We start from the raw sequence: 19,070 nt of genomic DNA on the forward strand, positions 1-19,070 counted from the left end.
TATGTATATATGCCACATTTTAATCGCTATTATAAAACACTAAGACCGTTTATGAAAATTACCTTAGTTTAAGCTATTCAATAGTATTGTAGAAACTTAAGTCAACATAATATTACTTATTACCCATAATTATTGTATAGGCTAGATTGTAATTCGTGTAAAGTCGCATTCTCTTTTGTGAACTATATTCTAGAAAAAAAAATCTTGATGATATGTCTCCTGGGCGCTTTTTTATATATTCTATACCAATAGAACATTAACCATTATTGTTTTCTGTAAATTGACTTAAATATTACGATAAAGAGATCGCAAAATTAGTTTTTCTAAATAAATAAGAGATATTTTTGGTTAATAAAATAGTATATTTCGATTAACTATAGTCTAATACTTACATCGAGTAGTCCGCCGAATCTCAGTACTGTTAAAAGCGAGTGCACGTGACTCTCGCTCGTGAAGTACAGACGCGTACGCACGTGACGACCCGGACTCGATACACCGTGACTGTACCTACAATAAATTCTAATTATAATATCATTATATATTATCCCTCTAGAGATGAATGTCTCCCCTATATAGAATTTAAAAGTAAGGCAAAACTTATCGCTAAGTATGACTTTAGTAGTTCAAAAACGTTTGCTACTCGCCGGCAAAGAAGACAGAGGGTGTAGGAAAGAAAAAGCCGGAGTAAAAAACTCTCGGTACTCTTTTAAAATAGCAAATCATCAAACATCACTTATTTTAAAACACTTATCATAAATTAATTAGAAGTAGCCTGTCTAGCACTAGTCCCAGGCCCTCTTATCAACTAGATAATCGTTAACTTTATAGTAAGCCTTTTTACACAGCTTTTCTTTAATTTATTAAAGCGAGAGAGAGATAAAAGAGCCTCTGGGATTTTATTAAAGAAGAGTATCCCTTTTCCCAAAAAAGAGTTACTAACTTTAGATAGTCTAGTACGGGGAAATTGCAGTTTGTTCCGAGTATTAACATAAGTGGCAAAGTCACCTCCAAAGGGTTGGAGGATGCCGTGTATCAGAAATAGTAGATTATTTTTTATAGTTGTTTATAAATTTTTTTTTAATAATTATTTTATTTGTGGAACCAGCTGCCCACTGAAGTATTTCCGAACCAATTCGACTTAGGGTCCTTCAAGAAAAGAGCGTACCAATTCTTGAAAGGCCGGCAACGCACTCGCGAGCCCTCTGGCATTGAGAGTGTCCATGGGCGGCGGTATCACTTAACATCAGGTGAGCCTCCTGCCCATTTGCCCCTGTTCTATAAAAAAATAAATAAATAAAGATAATAATGCCAGAAGCAGTTGCCGGCGTCTTTGAAGGACCCTGAGTAAGAAATACTTCTGAAATTATTCCATACCTTGGATTAAGCCTGTTGACATTCTCTTCGCCCGATTCCTCAATATTCCTCTGGAGGTCTGCGCGAATCTTCTTCAACAACGGCGTACAGATACCTTGGCTTATCGTTAACTTCTCTTGCATCGTCAGGCCGTATTCCTGCAATCGAATTTATTTAATCAATCAAAATAAACGCATTAATATTACATATATTTACCCCACCCGCGTATTAATTGACCCTGTTAATTATGACCATATTAAATATGCGTGGTACTTGAACTTATTTAGAAGGCTTTTTTTTAATAACAAGATAATAATAATGTAACGTTGGGTGACGTCACTCTTACGTTGTCTATAAATAACATCGGAGTAGGTTTTCTAGAGAACGTTGAGTGTCACCGTAACGTCAAATAGCGGTGCTGTCATTTGCATGACGGCCGTCATAGCGGTGGTAAACATTAGTTCAACGTTTTTCGCGTGTAGCGGTATATTTAATAAATACAATGAGTGGAAATGTGACGTAAAGACGGCTGTTATTAACAACCGTAAAATGACGGCCGTTAGTTAACGGCACCGCTTTTCTACGAAACCTAAGCTTTAGTGGTTAAGCGGCAAAAACCGCATTAAAATCGCTCAGTCTATGTTATTTAGTAATTTTAATATACACTGTGGTGTTGAGGTACAAGGTTTTTTACCTGTGGTATAACGATATCAGCCAAGTACTTCGCGTACATATACAGTTCCTCGGCCAGGTCAAATTGTAAAGTGTGCTGATTGTGTTGCAGATCGTACTTGATACAGTCGTATATATCTGGGATTTTGGATATATCGAAAGATTTGTGTTTAGTACAAAAATCCTTTTCAATTTTGCCCCATCTTCGTCCCATTAGCTCCCACGTTTCGCCATGGTATAGTATTGTGTCTGGAATATTAAATTTGTATATTAGTACTAGCAGGCCGGCCAAGCGTTGCTGTGGCAAAGGTTTGAGTTATATTACATAGTAGTAACCTATTCAAGGGAAACGTTAGGAGAACATCAGTCATGGGGACCACCATGCTTTTTTGGTGGTTATGCCATTAAATTGTAGCTTATGTGAAACGTTGGTACTTTCAACACAGCGCCATCGGTTAGAATTGTGACTATCAAATAATAAACAAATATTTTGCAATAAAATAATATTGCGGGTATTAATTGAGATGTAAGCTATTCTATCTTTTAAGTTGGATCAAACTACACACGGTGTGCAAATTTGATTGATATCGGTTAGGTAGTTTAGGAGTCCATAGCGGACAAACAACGTGACACGTAATTTATATATATTAAGATGAGTATGAGTATACTTTACGACCATTTCTCATATCCAAAACTATATAAAAAACGTATTTTTTTGTAACTGACAACATTATTTATATGTTACCTATATTTCAAAAAGCAGGACCGATTTTAATGAAATTAAAAGTGTTCCCATTAGATATACTAATACTAATAGCAAACAATTTTAATTTAATTTAAAATTGGATTGCTTCTATGTTTGTTTTAAAATATATATGGGGGCCTCATAGCCTAGCGAGCGAGTGCCTAAACCGTACATGGAGGACATGGTCGAATTTCTAAGGCAAAAAGCACGAATTATAAAAATCTTATACTTGACGCTGGCTAATGCACAAACCGTGCCAGAGCCATTAAAAAAAAAATATATATATGTAGCCTCATATAAAAACTTTTATCTAGTTTTTCAAATTTTTTATGAACTATTTATTAGTTTATTTATATTATTGCAATAGAGGTATTACAAAAATCTTTAAATACCTTTAGTTTTAGGATCGTCCTTCTTCGTTAAAACTATTCTCACCAACTGCTGTATCAATGTATGCACGTGGGCGCAGCATCTTACGGGATTCTTAACGAAATCCATAGCAGCATTAATGCTTAATGAGGAACATGGGTTTATACGAGCCCTGTCTTCTGGAGTGAACTCGCGGTCTGCTTGCATCGCTTCATGGAGTCGGGCTTTGGCCCTAAATATGAAGAATGTATAAAAAAATTGCCAATATTGATATGCTATGAGGCGAGTTTCTATTACTATATGTTTTCGGAAATATGTTAACCTATTGTATATAATATGTATTTCACATATATAAACTCTTTTGGAATAAAAACGGGTTCTTAAAGAAATTTACGTTCTAAGGTCGATTTTAGTTAATTAAATTAGATTTAATTGTCTGACGTACTTATAATCGTGTAAATTCTATTAATTTGATGAATTCTTTAAAAGAGAAGTACACGACCAAAAAATAATAAGTTGTATCTTATACTCTGATTTTTAATTCCGTAGAATTCTGACAGCTATCATTTTTTGACATCTCAGAGATGGCAAACCTTTTTGGCCGGGCACATTTTTCAGTCTGAACATCTGAGTCTATACATACATTTTATTTCTTAGTATATGTATACATTTTATTAAGTGCGGTGTTCCACATTAAAAGTGATTTAACGGAGAGTGATATCTTAAAAATGCATGAATATTAAAACTTTTTTATATCTTAAATATTTTTCATTATTATAATTAATTGCTTTAAAATGCGAGGAGCATGATGCCTTAGATATATTCAAAAGAGTGACAGACTGTTTATTGCCAGTTCTTACCGTCTCTTCTAGGCTCTTGTTTTAAAACTGGCAATAAAAAGTAGAAGCATTACGGTTTTAAAAGACTTAACTTGACTTACATATTCTGAACTTTCGATGAATCGCAATCATTATCCAAAAGACCATTGGTATTGGCTGATTTCACCATCTGCACGAGTATCGGAGTCAACTCGCCTTCTAACGCTAGCAGACCCTTGGCGAAAGCCGCCGCCGTCATCTGAACCCGGCCCTCATCTGATGCGTATATTTTGAGATCGTGTCGAAACGTCGAGTGGAGACGAAGAAGACCTAGGCCTTGCGTACCAGCCTCACCTAGACATTCATATATTTTAAAACGACTCCAGATAATTGGGAGTCAACATTTTTTAAATTTATTAAAAACAATTGCTTTCTTAGTCAGTTTCAGAATTTCTGAACTGATTAGAATTTTAAATGGCGGCATCGCACTCGCCTTTGGCAATGGCAGTGTCTATGGGCGGGGGTATCACTTAACATCAGTTTGTTTAAATGTGTATTCCGTTTTTGGCTTTTGTGTACAGTGTAATTGTTTGAATATTGTTTAGTTTAGTTTAGCTGTAGGAATACCGTTGAGCAAATAAATAAATAAATCAGTGAGCCTCCTATCAGTTGGCCTCCTGTTACACAAAAAAAAGGTTATCTGTAAAGTTAGTTTGCATACTTTTATGAATAAAATTGAATAACACTATTTTGTTTGGATACAGAGAAGGAGTGAATCCTCGGACGCATAGGGCAATCGAGTGGAAGATAGATAAATGCGGCGCATGAGCGTAACGGGACAACTTTTTCGTGCGTGCAGCCGGCGTTCATCGAATTATTACACGGTGTCACGTCAAAATGTATCGCATAATTATGATATGAATTTTGACGGACACATATGTTCTGATTTGTGTAACAATTGCATAGCATAAACCAATGTATTCTAAAATTTTATATATTTTATTGTCCATTTCTGTAAAGATTCATAGGATATAATGGCTAGTAACAACAGTAGTACAAAGGACACAACAATAACCTAAGAGAGAGACCACTGAGACCATGGTCCAGATTGTAATTCAAATATCAAGTGACAATCTCGTCTCGCCGTAAAAAGTGCCAAAATGCATGTAGAAAAAATGTTTTGACAGCTCTTGAAATTAGATATAAGTTTGATTGACAATCAAGAATGACGCCTATGAATTCCCTATGTCAAAATCGAATACGCTCTTGACAGATGGGAGTCACACTTAGCCCTTATTGAAGTTTCTGAATCCCTAGGAGTCCAATCTCCCTTTTACATCAGCTGAAACTTCATGTGCCCAAAAAGCGGGGTTCCAAAGTTACTCACCCGGAATATGCCTGCCCTGTCCACCCGGGTACATGCACCGGAACATCCGGCCTAGTTCTTCCGCCTGTATCCTTCCGGCGGGGGTCAATTCTCCCCCCCACTTGAGTATCAGCACTAGCGATGGTTCACCAGCACAACCTACTAAATATTACTCGCACTTGTATAAACTTCATTACTCTAAATTGCCAAGGATTCCTCGATTTTTTTACATCCATTATAAATTTTAATACAGCTCATTTACTAGGAGAATTACTATAAACCTTCATTAGTTAAACAATGTTTTGTCACGTTTATTCTTAGGACAAGAGTACAAAACATAGCTATGTATAGTATACAATTCCAAATAGACGTTATTCCTCTACATAAGATATTTATTTTGGGAAATTATGATTCATCAAACAAACATTAAACAGGAACAAATAAAGTAAATAATGTTTTCTTCCTTTTTAAACCTGGATTTTCGGGATTTGACAATGAAACTTCAAGAGAATGCCTATTCTACTTAACCAAAAATAAATATGATATTGGTATGTTATCTAAAGCTGGCGGCTTCAACACATTTACACTTTGTGCTTGTGTAGTGTCTGTGAATAAGCGCGAGGCGTCTTGTCACACTGAATATGCATCATGAAAAGACTGTCCGTCTCTCTCGCGCTCGGTCAAGCTTATGAGTATAAAAGAGACAGTTATTGTTTTGCTTTTGCTACTGTTTATGTTGATCTTTTTTCTCATAGTTATTTTGTCTGTGATTGTTTACTGTATAGTGAAATTGCATTAGTGTGAGTTCTGTAAACGCGCTAGCTTTCGATAACCGACCTATACTCGTGCAATGATTATTTCACTGAACCATTGAGCTCACAAATGGGCCAAACACGTGTCTTTTACATAAAGATTTCTGTGCCAACCCGAAACAATTGTTTCACCCAGAACCACGGAAGTGGTTGAATAAAACATAAAATAAAATGCAAATAAATCTATCGCAGGATGCATGCGGACCGTCAGCGGATGTAGCGGATGTAGCGGGTGCGGGGGCGTTACCGTCGTCCGACGAGGAGCCTCGAGGCCTGCCTCTCGGCTGGTACTTCATCTGGACTTTGCGGTTGATCCCCGAGAAATGACCGTACCTAAATAAACAAAATATCGTCAGCGACAATTAAGTAGGTATTTATTGATTTCTCAAGATTTTTTTATAATCGTTAAAGATATTAAATTTATTTTAGTTTAGTACACGTAAATTGATCTGCGGTCGTATCAAGAACTATAAACATGTTTGTTTTCCAATTGTAATAGCTTTTGGATTTAGCGCTTTTTTTCCGAAGGAGTAGTCAGAGACCATGAATCTCGTAGTACCCTAGTATCTTAGTACTCAAAGGCCGTAGTACCCTAGGACCGTAGTACCCTAGGACCGTAGTAGCCTAGGACCGTAGTACCCTAGGACCGTAGTACCCTAGGACCGTAGTACCCTAGGACTCTAGTACCCTAGGGCGCCAATATTCCCTTCATGTATGAAGTAGAAACGTGGACTATCTCGGCTCGAGAAAGGCAAAGGTAAAAGGGATGACTTAGAAAGAATAAAGTGCTTTTTATAGAAAGTGCTAATATTGTTAAAGAAATAGAGGCCACTTTTAAGTGATAGATAAATATTTATCCTAGATGTAATTATTATTATCAGATAATAAGATTAAAAGTGTATGCAAAAACAATGTGATAAGATTTGTTTCTTTAATCTATGCATCGTAAATGTATATAATGAAATAAAGTGTTTGTTTATGTGTTCGGCTTTCAGTGTAGCACTACTTATGTGTATTTAGATAAATAATATGTTATGTCTATACGAGTATAATTTATTGATAATTAACTTAAAGTTAATCGAGAGCGATTAACACTCGCGAGCCCTCTGGCATTGAGTGTCCATGGGCAGTGGTATCACTTAACATCAGGTGAGACCTTGCCCCCCTGTTCTATAAAAAAAATATTAAAAAAAGTTGTCGTGAGACACTTGACTATAAAGTGTCAACTGTCACCTATCAAATTCATATTATAGGGGTCCGACAGTGATGTCAACTTGGGGGCTTTCCGCTCAAATTTAGGGGGAATCAAGATGTCCAAGGGGTACATTTAGAGGGTACTTTATTCCAGTAAATATCAAAAAGCTATTATTATAGCAGGAGTATTCTCCAAGATTTAAATGTTATACAAGTAGAATGTATAATGCATATTTAATATTAAAACCTGTCAAACCAAGTGTAAAAATTTAGGTATATTTGAAATTTGTCATAGGGGGAAAATTCTGTAAGAGATGGTATCACTAGAGTTTGGACTCTAGACTAGACTTGGGTCTACTTACATTTCAAGCACGCTCTTGAGCTGTTCCAATTTCCCCTGCTTCTCCTCTATTTCCGGGTCAGCGTGACGTGTGTGAATATCAGCTAGCAACGCACGCGCAATATCAAGGATCTCTTGTAACTGCTTCGGCTTTTTTAGTTTCACGTGACCGCGTTTGAAGCCGTCATACTTTTCGAAGATTTCAAAGAATCTGAAGATTGTTATTCAACTTTTAAAACTTAACTGTCTTATTTAAAAGGATTTTAAAACTTCTTTAGCATTGCAAATATTTTCTAGAAGTTATAATTGCTAATCTTCTAAACTTATGGTACTACTTTTAATTAATGATATTTAGAACCCATTTTTCAAAGTACATACTACAAAATCCTTTCAATCCTAAGTTATGTTTTTATCACAAAAACAATAACAATAAGCCTACAACAATGTTATGAGTAGTTAGCCCATGACCATATCAATGTAGATGTCATAGTAAAAATTATTCAACATAAAAACAACAAAAATGAATACTTCAGTAAACTAAATTTAATTTGCTATAAAAAATATGTTCTCTAAAAGGAGTTTTCAAGTATGCTCTCCGCGGGCTGGACAAAATCTGTCCGTGGGCCAGATGTGGCCCTCGGGCCGTAGTTTGGTGACCCCTGGTCTATGGTACAAAACATAGAAGAATACACATTACACATACTTTAATAATAACGACTAGAAAATTAAGAAATACATACATAACAAGAAACACACAAACCTAGGATGTCTAACTTCGACCTTCATCTTCTGCTTAGGGGTCCTATCTCCATGCCTTATAACAGCGACCACACATCGTAATTCCATCATTTTCCCAAACGTCGTAGGGACTATTGGAGGATCGTCAAGTTGAAAAGGGACCGACCAGGGTATATGCAACGTTGGCGCCAATTCTCTTAATATCATATTCCCAAGAATTTTTGCGCAGTCATCGTAGTACTTATTGGAATTTTTAACGAACGAAAATCCGTTTACGTCACATACAAACGATTTGCCATTGGCTCTGTAAAGAGTTTTACTAATACTTATCCATTATGGTCAGTAACTTTTAACTTCATTCTTTGGTCATAAAAAGTACACAGAAAACAGTTAACTCATATTTTTTACTAAGAAAAAAATATTAATTTACTTTTTAGACAAGATTTAACTAGACAATTCATAAGCGCCTTATAGTATGCTTCATTGAATAAATTAAGCTTTGGAGTTGATTATTAGATAAAGGAATTTTGACAAAGACAGATAACCATACGGGAAAAGGAGGAGACTTCTACGGGAATCCCAAAAAAGTTTGTTAAGTGCGAGGATACAATATAAGTAACAAATTATAAACTTTTTTTTACAACTGTTCCAGATAATAACAAAATGTTTTCACGTTTTGCGTGCCTATCTATTGCCTATCTATTTTAAACAAAGCTAAATGCTAAGTACACAGACAGCGCAAACATCGCAGCGAAAACAACAGAGAACTAATATATGATACTAAACAAAACTATCGGCAGAGGAATGCTGAAAAGAGTTTGTTACTGCGAAACGCTATCATTTCAACTTAAAGAAAAAGAAATTATGAAAAAAGTATTGTTTTTATATATTAATAAATAATGAAAGGTCAAAAAACAATAGTAGCTGATCTTCTATGAGTGAAGTATATGGAAATGAGGGCATCGGGAGCTTTTATAGCTGACAAATGATATCTGGCAATTCTATAAGGACACATTAACGATGAGATTTGGATAATATGGGGGGTTTAGTCAAGATACTTTAACAGTAGTGTATGTAGAAAGTCGAAAACCATATTTTTATGTATATCTTTGTTTTTAATTTATTTTATTATTATTTATAACTTAAGATGTTATGTGGAACATGGTGTAATGGTTGCAGCTCCTTAAAAACGTCGTGTAAAACAATAAAAGTGGCGGAGAGTTTATTGCTCTTCCGTTCTACGCCCTTGATTTGAGAACTGGTAGTAAATGTAAAATTAGAAGCATTTAATGTATATTTCTTTTTTGACGTTCATAAGTGTACATTGTGTTACCTACATGAATAAATGATTTTTGACTTTGACTTTCGACTTATAAAAATTTGTCGACACGAACTGTCATTTTCATACAAATTAAGTTTTCTACTTTCTACATATACTACTGTTATTAAGGCATCTTGACTAAACCCCAAGGCATCTTTATTCAATGGACATCTCGTGTTCAAACACATGCAACCAACACCCCTTGTTTACTTATATAATAATTCAAACAAGTATTGAAAGGAGCCGAGCAGTATTGGTCTAGTAGCTTCAGCGTGCGACTCTCATCCCCGAGGTCGTAGGTTCTATCCCCGGCTGTGTACCAATGAACTTTCTTTATATGTACGCATTTAACATTCGCTCGAACGGTGAAGGAAAACGGCTTGCCTTAGACTCAAAAAGTCGACGGCATGTATCAGGCATAGGAGGCCGATCACCTACTTAACTATTAGATTGACAATTGATCATGAAACAGATAGAGAAATATGATTTTTTTTTTCTTTTTTTTATTCAAAGAAGCCATGATTTTCAAAGACATACCTATAGACATATATATATTTGGTAACAATTTAGTTTTATTGATAACCTACCTCAATAGGTCGAACCCGCAAACCGTCTGCTTAAAGGCCAGACAAACTTTCCTAGATATTAACTTCTCTTGATTGGACAATATAACAGGATATCGGATTTCTTTGCCCTCAGAATCGCGTTCAACTTTGCCATCCAGAGCTGGGCTCTTGCGCGCTTCGGCGTGGGCATAATCCGGGCCTACCGTGTAGACTTTCACATCTGTGCCTACAATGTCATACTACATTCTTTATCATAATATTAGCTATTGCAGTGTACTAGTATTTGTACGCATATTAGTTGTAACAAAGCTAAATTTGTTTTTAATTTTGAATCTATACTAATATTATAAGCAGGAAAAGTATCTATACTAATATTATATACAGAACCGATGTTGATAATACTTTTACTAAAACCAAGCCACTTTATTTCTGAGTTCATAAGCATATCGTCATGATCGTAGAACAATGTCGGATTAAAAAAAAAAACAAAATCCACTTTTTAATATATTTGGATACTACATTGACTAAATATTACGGTTACATTAAAAAAAATTCCATGTGTTTTAAAATTTCAAATTAATCAGTCGCTAAAGTGACGGGTTCGATAGAAAAATGTGATTTTTCTAGAAAACTGTGTAATTTAATGTTATTATTTTTATTTTGTTTCAAAACAAACCCTTTTGTTTGCTTGTATGCCAATTGTCATAATAACAGAATATGAATTAAAATAGTTATGACAAAAACTAAGATGATTATATTATTTTGAAATGGCTGCCCTGTAAAGTTTACTATTTGTCAGATCCGTCACTGTTCTACGACTATGACGATATAAACCCCAAAAATGAATAGCTATCTATTTGTCTGTTCGCGATAAACGCGCGGAATCTATGCGGGTTTTGGAAGCGTTCAAGTATTACCTAACGAATGGAAGGGGGGGTGTCTTTTGTAAAACGTTACGATGCGGGGCGGGGATTCAATTACGCGTTATTGTTAATATTATTTTCGACTTTACACTATATAATGGCAATTTTTAGGTATAAAGAGTCACTGGGTGGGCACGAAACGTCTTACTTTTGGGTACCTACAGAAAAACGTTACGGCGCGTTACATGGGGGGTCAATAATCTTCAAAATTGCGTGACGTAATACTTGAACGCTCCCTTTACCAATATCTAAAAATATTATATAAAAGAATGTTTTTTTTTTTAATTTATTTTATAAACTCACCATCAGTAGGCATAAAATCTTCGTATATAAAAGACCCAGTCTTTCTCACACGAGATTCGGGGGAATAAATACTACTGCGGCTTCCAATCTAAAACGTTTATAAATGTTAATCTATTATTATATAGTATTTTGATGTTTTATAAAAGTACCAGATTTACTAGAAATTAAAATATTGTATTGTGACTTATACAGGGTTATTGGTAATTCAATTCAAAGCTTTTGTTCGGATTATTGCCTTCAGTCAAATTTCATCATCGGACGTCAAAGCAGAATACAAAATACCATCCGTATCACCTCAACGTCCGTCGTTCCTGAGCAAGGCAGTTTTTGCCGCGGCACCACTACTATGTGGCCAGGCAAACGGGCAGCAGGCTCACCTGATGTTAAGTGATACCCATAGTCACTCTCAATGCCAGAGGGCTCGCGAGTGCGATGCCGGTCTTTTAAGAATTGGCACGCTCTTTTCTTGAAGGACCCTAAGTCGAATTGGTTCGGAAATACTTCAGTGGGCAGCTGAGGTTCTACATAGTGGTAGTGCCCGTCAAAAACTGCCTTAAGTTCCATGTTATTGCGTGTATATTTAAACCAAAGCAATACAAAAAAGATTTAAACAAATTATTATTGCTGGTAAATTCGATTTTTTAACTAATTAACAATAAAATACCTTTCTGAACAGCCGCTGGCTACCGCCGCCTGCTGATGTCGGGTAGTAAATGTAAATATTGTGGTCTTCCGCCGACACTGGCTTTTCCACGAACGGCTTATTAAACACGACACCATTCACTTCCACGTGATCCTCCGATTCCACCAACTCGTGGTCTATACAATCAAGTTAATTGTTTATAGGAAGTATGTAAGTTAAAACATATATGTAGTTAAATAGTTATATTATAGTTAAATTAGTTACATATAGTTGTTAAATTTAAGTATGTAATAGAAAATAAATATAGTTTAAAAAAACTATAAAACACGCTTTTAAAGCACATCAAAGTAAAAAGTGACCGTGAAAGTGACCACACGCTTTTTCACAATAATACCAGTATTTTTTGTTGATTACCATTTTCAGCCTAAATTAGGAATTATTTTTCACTTTTTACTTTGATGTGCTTTAAAAGCGTGTTTTATAGTTTTTTTTAACTATATTTATTTTCCACTTTTTAGTCCTAGCAGCAATACGTGTTGTCTCAATTTAATCGTATTGCTTTGTGGACTTAAAAAAAATTTCATTGTTTTTTCGAGATAAACCTATGAAATTATTATATTGTCGCTGATTCTTTATAAGTGTACAAAGTTTGAATTAAATCTGTCCGTTTAAAGTGGGTCAAAATCGAGTCCGAAGGAGTCGGTTACATACATACATACAGGTGAAGCTAATATAAAGCGTGTAAAAAAGAAACCTGTTTATTATGATTGAAATATTATATCAATGTTATATGATAATGCATTTTATTAACCGGACTATAAAACAATAAATATACTTTTATCGGACAAAAAAGGCAAAGCAAGTTTCATGCGATGTAAATTTTCTTTTTAAATATTCTATCTAGATAGCGTTATATCAATATTCTCGCAACCATATTTGTCAATAATAAAGTTTTATTTATGACAGAAACAGATTATCAACTCGAATAGATTCGACAACTCATTGGTCTAGTGGTAAGTACCTCTGACTGAGAATCCATGGGTCCCGGGTTCGATCCCCGGCTGAGACGAACATCGATGTGATGAGCATTTGGTGTTGTGCTTAGGTCTTGGGTGTTTATATATGTATTTATATGTCTATCTATCTATAATATGTATGTATATCCGTTGCCTAGTACCCATAACACAAGCTTCACCAGCTTAGCATGGGACTAGGTCAATTGGTGTGAATTGTCTTTTAAAAAAAAAATATTATTATGTTTGGTAACTGTTTACTTTAGCTCAGGATTGGATCCTGGCACACTATTGCACACGGGCTAAGTCAAGTGAACAGTTTATTTTATGGATTATTTTTTAAATTTGCGGGTTATTGTTTCCGTATTTAATATGACTGCTTTTTGAAGGATGATATAAATGGATTTTCGGAGGTCTAACAATTTCATAGATTCGTGTAACTGTTTTGGGATTACTCCGGTGATGGACAAAATGGTAGTAGTCCATTGAAATGTTACATTTTTTAGGCCTTACCTTGCGTTTTTTAGAGGACGCAATTTTATTTTTTTGATGTGTAGAGGGGGTCAGTGTAAAGCTAAAAACAAGTTTGTGGGGTCGCCACCCTTGTCCCACGGCCGCCATCTTGGAAAAAGGGGTCCAAAAATCACGTTTTTGGCTATATCTCCTAAACAGCAGTTTTACCTTACTTTTAAGATCTCTCGTTTATTTTAAACAAATTTTCCAAATAAATTTTTTTTTTTTTCCTACACTTTACTTATTGGTATTCCTAGTAGGCCTATTCCACAGACAACTTGCTGATATGGTAATCTTCGACATAATTATATTATCAATCAGTTATTAGAATGGTAGCTAGCTATCACTTTTTTATTTATAACTTTTTGAATTTTGGATTTATGATAAAAAGTTACATAGACATAATCGTAGACACAGCGATTTGTTACAAAATGTGTCTTTTTAAGTTTTATGTACGATGGATAGTTTAGGAGATATAGCCAAAAACGTGGTTTTTGGACCCCTTTATCCAAGATGGCGGCCGGGGGACAAGCACGCCAACCCCACAAACTTGGAGTTAAGCTTGTATTGACCCCCCCTACATGTTCCATAAATAAAATTGCGTCCTCTAAAAAACGCAACCCCAAATGTAACTTTTCAATGGACTATAGGGGCTATATATTTTTTCTAACTATTATCATCACAAATACTGGACAGGACGGGACTATATACTTTGTTAAGGATTAATTTTTAAGATCTATATATTTCGCGGTTTTATGAGCTAGTTTCTTGTAAGTTGTGGTTGTTGGGTATGGCGATATCTATTAAATGTGTTGTTCTATTGTACTGTATCGTTTTGTCTGTTAATATGACTATATCAAAGTACAAGTAAAGTGAGTATGTCTTTCTAGAATCGTTTCTGGGACATAAAATACGGTACGAGTTCAAAGTTTTTAAGTTTATATTTTATTGCAAGATTAATATCGACAAACACAAACGAAATTTCGTATTTTGTTCTAAGCTAACAAAAACCTCGAGTTCTTACTAAACTTGCAGTATAGTCTAGTACGTAAAATGCCAAAAACATTATGGGTTTTGACATACAGGCGTCATGGCGCTAAATCTTGTTTTTGAATTCTTTTCTTTCTTTTGAATAAATTATCATGCATCATTCAACTGTTTCATTTGCAGGAATAATTTTATGATAATATTTATTAATAGAATATAACCCAATAATAGTTTTAAAAATGGTATTTAAAAACTTACGTTTAGGATCTGGTGAATCTCTATCTAGGACGGCATATCTTGGAATTTCAATTCCTTCATTTTCTAAAATAGCGTAAACTCTGCGACGATCCTGAATATAAAACACAATATCTAATTTATAAAATTCTCGTGTCACGGTGTTTGTAATTAAACTCCTCCGAAATGGCTCGACCGATTTTCGTAAAATTTTGTGTGCATTTCGGTTAGGTCTGCGAATCTGAATTTTGTTTTTATTTTTTTATGATACAGCATACAAAAATACATACAACCCATAATTTTCACCCCTCTACGATCATGCCCTATTTTTTGTTATAGTATGTCTATATATATAAAAAGAAAATGGTGTTCGTTTGAGGCTCTTTCACGCTTAAACCACTGATCGTATCGACATGATGACTACCACCATTCGATGCGAAATTTTTCCTAGATGGTTTATGGCTATTTATTTTTTTAATTCCAACGTTCCTTCATTTTTTTATTTCAGTTTTACTTTTATGAAATTTTTTCCCGCTAATAAAAACAAAAGAGGCTTCCTTATAGAACCGCAAAACGTCAACATCTGTTAAAAACTCGATTTTCGAAATATTTCAATTTTCTTAGCGGGAAGTTAAAAAGAAGAATAATAAAAATATGAAAAAAAATAAAATAATGAAACATAAAATTTATTTTAATTCGTCCAGCAAGGCGGGCGCGAAACGGCTAGTATATGTATATGTATTTTTATTGAACTAAAGAAATGTTTCCTAGAAACAATATACATGGCAAAACAACGTTTGCTGGGTCAGCTAATGAAAATGTATGATAATCATCGTTACGAGATTAGCGGAGTCCGTAATTGGTCCGTTCCGGTCGCAGTGGAAGGCGGGCATTTGTGTCAATTCTAATATGACGTCACTTATCAAACCCCAATTATAACTAATTAAATCAATAATCACATTTATTTCAATACCCTGCTGATAATACAGAGCAGTATTGCCCCTAAAGAGACCCTTAACCCTGAGGTCATGCGTACAAATTACAGGCACCAATGGGCACAATTAAAAATCATACATAGGAAAATATTGCGAGGAAAGCGACACGCCGTAGACCCAAGAGTATACATTGACATAAGCTGACAATATATACAGAAAGAGGCCAAAAGTAAGAGTTATAGCGCCACTGTTGTTTTCTATTGAGCAAACTTGGGATAGCACGAAAACTTTTAATATAGAAATTGTAATTGCTATGAGGCTTAAGGTTCTTTTGAATGAAAGTTTCTAAACTTACTTGAATATCATACTGCATGTGAAGATTATTAATTACATAGGGTTTTCGTAACTTTTCATACTGAATAGCTTTATCAAGTGGAAATCCTTTTGAATGAAATGATATAAGGCAGTCGCAAATAGGCCATTCTTCAACTGGTTTCTAAAATACAAAACATATTTACACTATTATACATTTTAAACTTATTCAAATTCATTTAGGTAACACAATGTACACTCATGATCGTCAATAAAGAAATACATATTAAATGCTTCTAATTTTACATTTATTGCCAGTTCTCAAATTAAGGGCGTAGAACGAACGAGAAGATCTGGCAATAAACTCTCCGCACCTCTTTTTAATCGCCAAGTTTTTTATTTTACAAAATGTTTGTAAGGAGCTGCAACCGTTAAACCATGTTCCAAATGACATCTTTAAGTAATTAATAGTTAATTAATAATAAAAAACAAAGATTTGTCCATCAGCAGTAGGCATGGTAAAATAGGAGCACGCACTTACATTCTCGTGGGATCAACACGCAACTATTATTGATTAAATACAAAAAAAAAGTGTGTGTACTTATGTACACGCGTTAGAAATTATACTTCTTTGGCGTAAGATAAAAATCTTTTTAAAAATTTTATTCTACGTTTGTAGAAAAAACTACAATAACAATTGAAACAACTAAGATGTTGACTAGCTAACTTCAGTGTGCGGTGTGCGCGCATCGTAAAAATTTACATCGTATAATTTTTCCCTAACGCGCCAAAAGAAGTATAACTTCAAAAGATTTAGTTACAATAAACGAAGGACAATATTTAAAGGAGAAAGACCATATTTGTGCCGCCATATTAATACTAAACGTAATCAATTCTATTATCTAAGATAATCTTTCAATTAATTAATTAAAATTTTTAGTGATATTTCAAATGTATTAATACTATTTCCGGTGGAGCGGTCTATGCCTATTTTTACATAACTTTTATTTATTCCTTAATTTTCTTTTCGTCTCTTTTCTTAATTTCATTCTAGTTAGAGCCATTTTGCGTTACAAACTTAATCACGATAACTTTCTCCAAGCGAGCAGATTTGGTCGTTCTCCTTTTTATATTCTGTTCCACTTAAGGTTAGACAATCACAGAACCTTAAGTATAACCTCCTCTGGGAACACGAGCATTTTAATATACTCGAATTCATCCAGCCGTGTCAATATTTCCTTCATGGGCTTCGATTGCGACTTCTTGGCCATGGCGCAGACGCCGACCACCACTTTCTTGCCGCAGCCATCGCCATTCGAATCCAAAGACTCGCACAGGTCCAACTCGCCCTGTAACAATAAGCTGTTTAATATATTGGCTCTATATTAAGTCATAGAGCAAGCAAGACTGTTTTTAACCGGAATCATTAGATTCTCTGTAAGGAAGTGAACAAACTATGCGACTATTGTTGATTTAAAAGAAAATATATAGCTTGAACTGGATTTTAGTGTGTACAATTCTCACATCAGTACAGACACATTTGTACCAACAATCACAGTCCACTGGGTGTTACAACAACCCTCAAAGTATAACCTTTGGCATTGCAAAATACTCCTTAACCCAAAGAAATATAGATGACATTACAATCCACGAGAATTCAGTAAAAATACACCCATATAAGCATTTTCTTCTCATTGGTAACAAACAAAAATGGTTAATACAAAATTACATCAATTTTATATACCAATCATGGAACACATAGAATTTTTTATAATTTACTTTCCTTAAGACAACTTCAAATAATAAATTGCAGTCAGTATTATTCTTACATTATAAAAGACTGAAAAATAATTGTTTCCTTTAATTTATTATTGTAAACTAGTTACTGTTAAAGTTAAAGTTATGGACTAAGGGGAATGCATGTTTTATTTTTAGAGTAATCTTATATAAAACATCAGTCCGATAACTTACTTATGCATTGTAATGGTTTCATACAGTCAACATAACATGAAGATCAACAAAAAAAATATACCATTATAAATTAAAAGTTCTAAATTAGTTTATATAACAATTTTATTTTATTAAAAAAAAACATAATAAATAGTTGCACTATAAAATACAAAGTCAAAAGTAAAAAATCTATTAAGATTAAGTATACAGTAAAACATTGTCAAAGTAAGTTTATTAAATAACCTTAATTTTTCTCTTTTATTCATATTATCAATATGTATCCTTGACACTCCTTTTGATATGCAAATTGTAATTAACATGATCAAAACAAAAATAATTAAAGAAAGAACTTTAAAATCTATTCAATATATTTAACTTCAAGTATTGTATTAACTAATAATAGCTCACATCGGGTAAACACTCATCACAACAACAAAAGTCATCATCACTTGTCTCCTTTGTTTCTTTATTTCTCCAGTGTTTTAGCCGCCACCAGTCTTTCACCCACTGCCACTCCATTTCAAACTATCACTTTTATCAACTTAAACAATGATAAGGAGACTTGTAAATGATTGGTTGTATTTTGTATGATAACCAACAAATATATGACATAATTAACAAGTTACTTGACTTGTCATTGTCACAAGGTCCATTTATATGTTCTCCCCACTACAAAGCACAATCTACGTTTTATTTATACTGATTAGTTTTATTCAACTTCTACATACAATATGTTCATTTACATAAATGTTATTGTACCTAAAGTACCTTATAATTAGTGACCAATATTTAGTGTAACAATATCTAGTTGCCAAATAAAATAGCTAAAAAGCAAATTCTTTGATAACGTTTAAGAGAGTGCCGTTATTTAAATAAAATTTATATCGATTAACGCAATTAACTAGAATATAAAATTAACAAATACATTTATTATGACTACACGGCGATACGAGCACATCACAA

At 34.1% G+C, this 19,070-nt stretch overlaps 1 protein-coding gene across 11 annotated transcripts in view; it reads right to left on the reverse strand.

Annotated features, from left to right (window-relative positions):
- Positions 1-19,070, reverse strand: part of LOC125054352 (inositol hexakisphosphate and diphosphoinositol-pentakisphosphate kinase) — a 34,005-nt gene that overhangs the window by 14,563 nt on the left and 372 nt on the right. For 6 of the 11 annotated variants that reach the window (XR_007117701.1, XM_047656185.1, XM_047656182.1 and 3 more), the window contains exons 2-17: positions 18,516-18,776; positions 17,324-17,506; positions 16,201-16,341; positions 14,935-15,025; positions 12,185-12,339; positions 11,521-11,608; positions 10,316-10,520; positions 8,430-8,711; positions 7,692-7,880; positions 6,341-6,468; positions 5,345-5,485; positions 4,080-4,311; positions 3,163-3,371; positions 2,048-2,274; positions 1,375-1,511; positions 393-507 (exon numbers count right to left, since the gene is read on the reverse strand). Coding sequence is in view for 10 of the 11 variants with exons in the window: in XM_047656185.1 (XP_047512141.1) it covers positions 393-507; positions 1,375-1,511; positions 2,048-2,274; positions 3,163-3,371; positions 4,080-4,311; positions 5,345-5,485; positions 6,341-6,468; positions 7,692-7,880; positions 8,430-8,711; positions 10,316-10,520; positions 11,521-11,608; positions 12,185-12,339; positions 14,935-15,025; positions 16,201-16,341; positions 17,324-17,506; positions 18,516-18,626 (2,634 nt within the window). In the remaining variant the exon portion in view is untranslated. The remainder of the gene's footprint in view (positions 1-392; positions 508-1,374; positions 1,512-2,047; positions 2,275-3,162; positions 3,372-4,079; positions 4,312-5,344; positions 5,486-6,340; positions 6,469-7,691; positions 7,881-8,429; positions 8,712-10,315; positions 10,521-11,520; positions 11,609-12,184; positions 12,340-14,934; positions 15,026-16,200; positions 16,342-17,323; positions 17,507-18,515; positions 18,777-19,070) is intronic. The other 5 variants (XM_047656183.1, XM_047656188.1, XM_047656187.1 and 2 more) reach the window with 5 other exon arrangements.

Source organism: Pieris napi, chromosome 12 (genome assembly GCF_905475465.1).
Source record: "Pieris napi chromosome 12, ilPieNapi1.2, whole genome shotgun sequence".
Taxonomy (NCBI): domain Eukaryota; kingdom Metazoa; phylum Arthropoda; class Insecta; order Lepidoptera; family Pieridae; genus Pieris; species Pieris napi.